Source organism: Sciurus carolinensis, chromosome 4, assembly GCF_902686445.1.
Source record: "Sciurus carolinensis chromosome 4, mSciCar1.2, whole genome shotgun sequence".
Taxonomy (NCBI): Eukaryota; Metazoa; Chordata; class Mammalia; order Rodentia; family Sciuridae; genus Sciurus; species Sciurus carolinensis.
This window is the reverse complement of record NC_062216.1, coordinates 20,878,034-20,887,124: the sequence shown is the minus strand read 5'-3', so window position 1 is coordinate 20,887,124 and position 9,091 is coordinate 20,878,034. Positions and strand designations below refer to the sequence as shown.

The 9,091-nt window shown below is 37.5% G+C and overlaps 1 protein-coding gene across 1 annotated transcript in view; it reads right to left on the bottom strand.

The window, feature by feature from the left end:
* Window positions 1-961: 961 nt before the first annotated feature.
* Cpe (carboxypeptidase E) overlaps window positions 962-9,091 on the bottom strand; it is a 101,870-nt gene continuing 93,740 nt past the window's right edge. The window contains exons 7-9 of the mRNA XM_047551131.1: window positions 7,945-8,044; window positions 4,268-4,386; window positions 962-1,763 (exon numbers count right to left, since the gene is read on the bottom strand). Of these exons, the coding sequence (XP_047407087.1) occupies window positions 1,665-1,763; window positions 4,268-4,386; window positions 7,945-8,044 (318 nt within the window). The 3' untranslated portion in view covers window positions 962-1,664. The remainder of the gene's footprint in view (window positions 1,764-4,267; window positions 4,387-7,944; window positions 8,045-9,091) is intronic.

Genomic DNA, 9,091 nt, shown 5'->3' with positions numbered 1-9,091 from the left:
CTGAAAAAAATCCCATTGTGTATATAAATCACATTTTCTTTATTCAGTCATCCATTGATGGATACCTAGGCTGGTTCCATAGTTTGGCTATTGCAAATTGTGCTGCTATAAACATGGGTGTGCATGCATCGCTGTAGTATGATGACTTTAATTCTTCAGGATAAATACTGAGGAATGATATAGCTAGGTCATATTGTGGTTCCATGCCTAGTCTTTTGAGAAGCCTCCATACTGATTTCCATAGTAATTGTACTAATTTACAGTCCTATCAACAGTGTAAAACTTCCTTTTTTTCACACCTACCATTTATTAGTATTTGTATTCTTGATTGCTGCCATTCTGTCTGGTGTGAGATGAAGTCTGTGTAGTTTTGATTTGCATTTTCCTAGTTGATAATGATGTTGAATTTTTTTCATATATTTGTTGGTCATTTGTATGTCTTCTTTTGAGAAGTGTCTGTTCCATATGTTTGCCCATTAATTGGGTTGTTTGGATCTTTGGCACACACACATTCTTATACTTGGTCACTCTATACCACTCTTACCCACTCACATTTTAGGACTAGGCTTTATGCGTATTTTTTTTAAAATTCCTAACCATCCTCATCCAGTCCAGTTTAAGTCATCCTCTCATCCTTTCTCTCCACATCCTATTCTTTTTTTTCACTTTATTCATCATAATGCATAATTACATATTAATTTGTATTTATGTTATTTACAGTCCTTGTCCCCAAGAAGATCCATGGAATCAGAATCTTTCATCCAACACAGCAATGCAGCCTGCACACTGCTTGGCATATTGCAGTCAATAAATTTTAAAATGCAGAAGATAAACAAATGAGAAGACACTCTCAAGGGAATACCTTACAAATGAGAAGACACACTCAAACAAGTATCTGTTTTCATCATGAGACCACAACTTTTGACCAAAAATCATAGAGAATTAAGATGCACACCATGGAGGTGTTTTTTAACCTTTATTCATTCACAAAGCAATTATGAGCCAATCTACAACCAAGAGAAAACTCTAAACTCTGAAATAGTAGTAACAGGCTGAACAATATAACAATATTGCCCCTACAAGTACAAGCAAAGTCAATTTTCATCCTGTTCATAAAACCTCTCAGTAAACATACATTTTCTTTCCATCAAAATGCATTAATAGGATCATGCTTATATAGCTAGTCAGCACAAGAGACAAATGACAATTTATACTGAACTATTTAATTCTTGCAATAGAGTGCTCACAACTCCAAGCTTTATCTGTTGACTTTCTCAGTGGCAGTCATTATGTGGCATTGTCACCAATTACATTAAAGAACATCACTAATTTTTAAAAGCTAGAATTACCCCAAAAGTTCTGTACTGTAAATAACATCTGGAATAATGCATTTAAGCCTAAAAATGGTAAGATTACTTCAATCTCTTCTATAGTCCTTTGTGTAATATATGCAGGGAAATGAATGCTATATATATGAGGATGAAATAGATTAGGTTCTTATATGTTTACCTAAGAGTCTATTTAAGTAATATTGATTAATATTTAAATGATTAAAAAATAAATCAATGTTAAATATTAACCTGCACAAAATCTAAAATAAAATGGCCACATTACACCATACTACATTATATGATAGATTAAAAGCAGCTAATCTGAAGCCTTTTTTAAAAGTTTAAAGTTTCCGACATCATTTTCCACCATTCCATCAATTCTTCTTTCTCTTCTTCTTTCCTTTCAGAAAATGACTCCAGTTCAAAATCAACCTAAAGAAGAAAAATCAGTAACATATTGTTATCAAACTGCATATTTTTAAAAATTGAAATAAAAACAATCAGAGCAGTTTTAGAGTTTATAGAATGCACTCGATCCAGCCACCTGCATTAAAGTAGACCCTTAAAAATCTTGCTTAAACAAAATATACTTTCAGGAGGAAAAAAATCAAAAGCCATTACGTTTCAATTGTGCTTTGATCTAATAGCATTAAAGACAGATATAGTTCAACAAAGTCCCCTCCCCAGCCTCTTCCACTCATAAAAAGATGTAACTATAGTGAATTTGATGCCTTTGATTATTCAGGGAGCCCCTTGTGTCAGCGGTGAACTTTCTCCTGATAGGAGGGGGAACACAGAACGCAGTTCAGTGGACAGGTGTCACGGTCCACCAGGTCCTGCTTTCCAGAATCGTGAACTTGTTAAGGAAACTGACAGAAGCACACATCTCCACACCACTCTCCTTGTGATGTGGGGGGCTTCATCAGGTCCATGGGGAATCCACATACTCCTGCACAAAGGGAGAGTCTAAATGTGCACCCCCAACCCAGTCCTCCTCAGTCTCCCATTCCAGTAGCTGAGAGTTCCTTGACGTGGTCACTGGAACCCTGGATGTTTTGGAATGGGATTATGTATTCACTACCTCCTTGTACTTCAGCCTGTTAGAAAGACTAAGGAGCATCATAGTTTCATGTTTTACAACCTGTTCCTCGTTTATTTTTTTTCCAGATTTCAGTAACCCAAATTAGCTTCATGATTTTAATGCTCATACAGCCAGATATACACATACACATAATCAAAACCAAAACACCAGTTGAAACACTCAAGATATTTTGTTTGCAAAAACAAAGCATTTGTACTCCAAACTTTGGGTGAATAACTAAAATATATTTTTCTCAAGTAAACCTTTTGATTGGAAATACTGTAGGCCACCCTATGGTCTTAATAAAGACATTAGTCAAATTCAGCTCTAGAAATGTTGGCACTATCACCATCATCTTCTTAACAAAATTAATTAGTTCTATTAAATAAGACATAGTTTTTGACAGTGCTTAGCTCATAGTATTTTTTTATTTGTTCTTTTTAGATATACCTGACTATAGAGTATATTTTGATGTATTATATATACATGGAGTATACCTTCCCATTTTTGTGGTTGTACATGATGTGCAGTTACACTGGTTGTTGTATTCATAGTGATCATAGGACAGTTATGTCCCATTCATTCTACTGTCTTTCCTATTCCCATCCCGCCTCCCTTCCCTTCATTCCCCTTTATCTAATGCAATGAACTTCTATTCTTTGCCACCTGCACCTCAGATAGAGCATTAATCTCTAGTCTACATAAAGAACTCAAAAAACAACAAAATAAAACAAATAACCCAATCAATAAATGGGTAAAGGAACTGAGCAGGCACTTCACAGAAGAAGAAATATGGTCAACAAATAAATGAAAAGATGATCAACATCTCTAGCAATTAGAGAAATGCAAATCAAAACTACACTGAGATTTAATCTCACTCCAGTCAGAACAGCAGTTATCAAGAATATAAGTAACAATAAATGTCGGTGAGGATGTGGGGGAAAAGGTACACTCAAACATTGCTGGTGGGACTGCAAATTGGTGCAATCATTATCGAAAAAGGTATGGAAATTCCTCAGAAAACATGGAATGAAACCACCATTTGATCTAGTTATCCCATCCTCCGTATAGACCCAAAGGACTTAAAAACAGCATACTAAGTGACATAGCCACATCAATGTTTATACCAGCTCAATTCACAATAGCTAAGCTATGGAACCAACCTAGGTGTCCTTCAACAGATGTATGGATAAAAAAAATTTGACATATATACACAATGGAATATTAATCAGTCATAAATAAGAATAAAACCATGGCATTTGCCAGTAAGTGGATGAAACTGGAGAATATCACACTAAGTGAAATAAGCCAATCCCAAAAAACCCAAAGGCCAAATGTTCTCTCTGATATGCAGATGCTGACTCACAATAGACAGTGGGGGCAAAGAATAGAAGTTCATAGTATGTTCTTAATACATGTCAGTTAATGCCTAAAATTATCTTGCAACTATCACATTTTTTTCAAATACTTATTAAGTAAGGCACTGTGCTAGGTGCTAGAGATAAAACAATAAGAGAAACAGGATTCCATTAAGATTGAAAAGTTAGCACATAAAAAATTTAACACTTTTAAGTTATTCCATTTTCTTAAGAATCTTTTCAAAAACTGAGAAATGATAATAGATTTTCACACTGAATGGTATTAAATCATTCAATTAGATCTTGGGCAAATCACTTAACTTTTTTAGGCCTCAGTTTCCTCATCTGTTAAGTGGTCATAATAATGATGGAACTTACCTCACAGGGCTATTGTAAAAATTAAATATGTTGCTTAAATATGCTGGACAATGGTAAGTGCTAGATTCTTACTAGCTTAATTTTAATTATAGACCTTAGTTATTATTATGATTACTTACCCCAACAGCAGGGCTATAAGGAACTGCCACTTTCTTTGTTATTGCTAGATAGCCAGGAGCTGAGGCTGTAAGTTTATAGTTTCCAGGTACAAGCAGTCTCCAGTAATCACCATCCTTTGCTGTAGGATAAACAGAACATCAAACCAAAAGGCAGGCAAAATGCATAATTACGCCATCCAAGGAATCTTCACTACAGTCCAGTTCAACTTCTTTGAGTCCCCATTTTTAAAATAGATACATGGGCAATGAGATGAAATTCTATAGAAGGAGGTATGAAGCTCTCCCTACATGCCTCATTTCTCAGAACTGCTTTAAAGACCTTAATGCTAAATTGTCTAATAAATCTTCTAAGATCATGAATTTTCTACTCATGTCAGGAATCACACAGATAAAAAACATACAAAGTCCCCAAGCAAGGGGATCAGAGCATCTGGACACCATGATTTGATTCTTTCCAGGAAAAGATGTGATGGTCTAAGAATCTAGATCACTGTTTCACAAAGGTAGTCTCATCAAAATCCCACGGGCAGTGTCAGAAATTTAGATTTCCATAGGAGGGAGACCTGTAGACCAGTAAAGGAAAGTCAGGGGAGGGAGGAGATATCAAGGAATGAAATGTACCAAATTATGTTATGTGCACATACAAATATGTCACAATTAATCCCACTATAATTATAATGTGCCAATAAAAATAATTTATAAATCCAAAATTAATTAATTAATTAATTAATCCAAAATTTTAAAAATGATCTGTGAAATAAACCTTTACTTTTTAACTTTTTATTATTCTTTTTTTTTTTTTTTTTTTTTTTTTTTTTGGTACTGGGGATTGAACCCAGGGGCACTTAACCATTCAGCCACATCCCCAGCCCTTTTTTTATATTTTACTTTAAGACACAGTCTCCCTAAGTTGTTTAGGGACTTGCTGAGGCTGGCTTTGAATTTGTGATCCTCCTGCATCAGCCTCCCCAGCTGCTGGGATTGCAAACATGAGCCACTGTGCCCAGCCAAGCAAAAACATTTAGATTTCTAAAGATTCAGAAGAATCTGTCTGCCCGGAGCACCTTCCAGGAACCATGTTATCAACAAGTCCTCCAGAGAATTCTTAAAGCAAAATTGTGATCTAGTCTCCTTCACTCCCCTGGGCTCCTTCCCCCTGAGTTCCATGGCCCAACATCTTATCACACGACTTCACGTCACTCGCTTTTCTCCCTTGGCTATACACGACAGGCAACCACCAACCTTGGATAATTTCCAACTCCCTACCTCCACATGGCTGTACACACACCTATGGTGATATTTCTCCACTTTCTAAACACCAGCCTTAGGTAGTCATAGTATATTTCTTCTCCATTTCCCTGACCCATTCAATCTCCCATTTTCCTAAACCAGTGATTCTGGAACTATAACAGGGGTCCACTTCAGGCTTTAAATATAAACCTTCCTGCTCAACTACTGGAGGCTTATTCTAAAGCTAACATTCTTTTTTCCTTCCTCTTTTTCCTCTTCTCATCCCTAACCTCAGAAGAAGCAAGTTTCTGCCCATCCTAGGTCAAGTTTTCTTCCCTTTGTCTCACTGACTACAGAAATGAAGAAATCAAGACTTGGGAGATGGTACCAATGGATCAAAGAAATGGCTCTCTCTCTCTCAAGGTTACCATTTGGACATGAATTATGACTCCTGATAGGCACGCCTGGAGTTTAACCTTTGCATCCACTCTTTAAAGCCCACTCTTTCCCCTGACAGTTAGAATCATGACCTCTGAGACAGGAGTCCCCTGCATTTCTCATTTGCAAACTAACCAGTGAAACCTCTTTTTCTTTTTTTCTTTTTTTTCAAAACGTTGTCCTCTTTCTTGGATCAGCAACAGAGGCAAGGACCAAACTTTTGGTCTCAAGACATAGGTGCATATCAATAACCCAGGAAACTTGGTAAAATGCACAGTCTGATTCGCTAGCTCTGGGGTGAGGCATGAGATTCTGCATTTCTAACCCTCCAGAGTGATGCTGAAGCTGCTAGAAAGGACCACACTTTGAGTAACAAGGTTCTAGTGATTAATTCATACTTGCCCCTTTTCCTTGAGCCTCTAACACATTCTCATCATCCTCACTCTCAGTTGGCACTTTACATCTTAATTCACTGTGAAAATAGATAGTCGGGGGAAAAAAAATTAAGCCCCCATCCCTATATCTTCCAATCTACCTCTAAGTCCATCTCCTTTCAGCTAGTGCCACATTTATCTTTGATGCTCATAGCAAAACTTATAGAAAGATTGTTGAGCATTCTCTGTCACTAAAGTCTCTCTTCCTCTTCTCTCTTGGACCTACTCTAATCAGGCTCCTTCCACTTACTCCCCTGAAACAGATTTTGTCAAGATCCTCCATACTGCTAAATCTATTCATTCATTCACAAGAGTCATCTCACTTGATTGACACTTTTTATTACTCCCTCCCTCTTGAAACACATCTAAGCTTCCAAGACAACACACTTCTTTGTATTTCTGTCTTCGACTTCATTGTTAGTTCCTTCTTATTCCCCTGCCCTCAAAAAGCTGCAGAGTCCGAGAACCCTCAGAAATCATTCCATTTCACTGAGTTATTCCCTCGACTTTTAGATTTTCCTCAACTTTTTACATTATGGAATGCAGAGAATGTAAATGTAAAGTGGTATTTACATAGCACACTGGGGTTAACAGAGAAAGCAGGTTTCCTGTGACCAGAGGTATCCATGCCTCAGTTCCACCCTCCCTGGGGATTAAGGGGAGATAGGGGAGGTGGCCTCTTGGCACAGATTCTGGAGCACCGGTGGGGAAGGCAGGCTGGTACTTAGTGCGATGTTGATAAGTATTTGTCGAATGAATGAATAAATGGAGTTTTAGAGGACAAATGTCGAAGGTAAAAATTAAAAATATATCCAAGCTACAAAAGTGAAGGTTAGGAAAGAAGTAATGATATACAGTGCTTTGGAAAATAAATCAAGGGTTATTTCATTATAAGGTCTGTAAATAGTATTAAAAGTTTATGGCTAGAAAAATATTGTTGTTATCATTTAAAAGATCCCAATAAGTAACCGTTAAACTAAAATGACTGAGTAAATATTTAACAGGAGGAGGTAGGTTTTCTGGGGAAATACACCATATTCTCCAAACTGAGAAGATGAAAAGGGGGCTTTAAACCTAGAAGGAAGTAACATCACACCTCAATTCTATAATATCCTGTATCATCCTGAGGAACTCTAGATTTATTTTGAGGATTAAACAAAGAAATGTGTGAGACACACAAGATGCTGGGAGTTACCTTGTCTTCTACTCTTCGCTCTCTCCCACAGTCTGCCAACTCTCAGCTCCTTAGAAAAACCACTCGTGGCTGAACTCCAGCGAGTTCATTTTCTTCTGAACAACTGCAAACCCCAGGCAGTGGACAGCACCACCTCCCAGCTCTGGGTGACAGCTGGGGACAGGGCGCCACCTGCTGCACTCAGATTTTTACACGCAGCAGAATTTCACTCTACCTGACCTGCTAGAATTTCACAGCCTGCCTAGGTCAAAGCTGGACAGAGACCACGTCAAGAGATACGAGGCAGTTCATTGTTTGGCTTATAGTATAAGAATTATAATTATGATGATAAAAAATTATTCTGTGGTACACAATGCTAGGTCACGGCAAAGAACACCCACCAGATGTAATATCATGGTCTATTCCTTCCACAGAGATGGTTGCATTGGCAATTGGATTACCCTGAAGGTCTCGGACAAATCCTTTAACTCCTCGGTGTATCTGTGGAGGTCAAGAACAACCAAAAATCACATATTAGAAATGGCCTAAAAATATGTTTTATATTAAGCATCTTCTTATTTCCTTTTTTCCAGAGGGTACGATTCATAGGACAGGAAACTCAGGAACCTTAGAGGATTCTGATGTGAGGGCCCAGGAACAATGCTCTGAGAATTTTGAGAATCAGCTTATTCGAAAACTATTGAATGGGAAGCTCTTCTTAGCAAACTATTTACCCTAATTAGCCTTACACTTCTAGTTTCTACAAACATTCCTTTGAAATTTCCTCCCAGCCATTACAGAATTAGATATCCAAATTACCTATTTTCCCTGAGTTATAAACTAATCTTTCTTAGATTTTAGGACCAGATGTTCAATTACTAATCACCACCACTATCAAGAAAACAGGCACAAAGCAGGACTTCTGACTGTCTAGTGATCTTTCATCAGACTTTGATCTCCTGAACTGCAGTATCCTCGATGCAAGCAGCTGCAGGAGCTCTCGTTATAAACGCCATTCCACTGCATCTACACAGCCAGCACCCGAACATGATGTCACACCTAGACTGATCTCACCAATCTGTGGACAGAGCAAATTCTCATTCCAAGTACCTTAAAGCAGGACTGTGTAATTTCATCCCACTTCTTCTCAACTTATTTCTATATGGGATGAATTGGATGCATGCATAGCCACCACCATAATGACAAATATTATCCTCCCTCCTGCTGGCATGATTTTGTGGTTTATTTTGTGTTATATTGTATTTATTTTCTCAAGAACTGAAACAACTTAAGCAATTTTAGTTGTTGATAAGGGTGATGATCTTATTGACACCAACTATAGTAAATCCTGTTTACAACTCTAAGAAACCTATTCTGAATTCCCAGGACTAGGTGAGGGAATCTTCTGTGTCCTGCCATTGTTTCCAGTAGTTAATCTTTATTTTCCCTTATGATTAGATATTCATGCTTCTGACCCCACTAATGCAAAGTCTTATAGAGAGTGGCCACTAGCCCCAGTGCCTAACATAGTGCCAGGAATATAAAAAG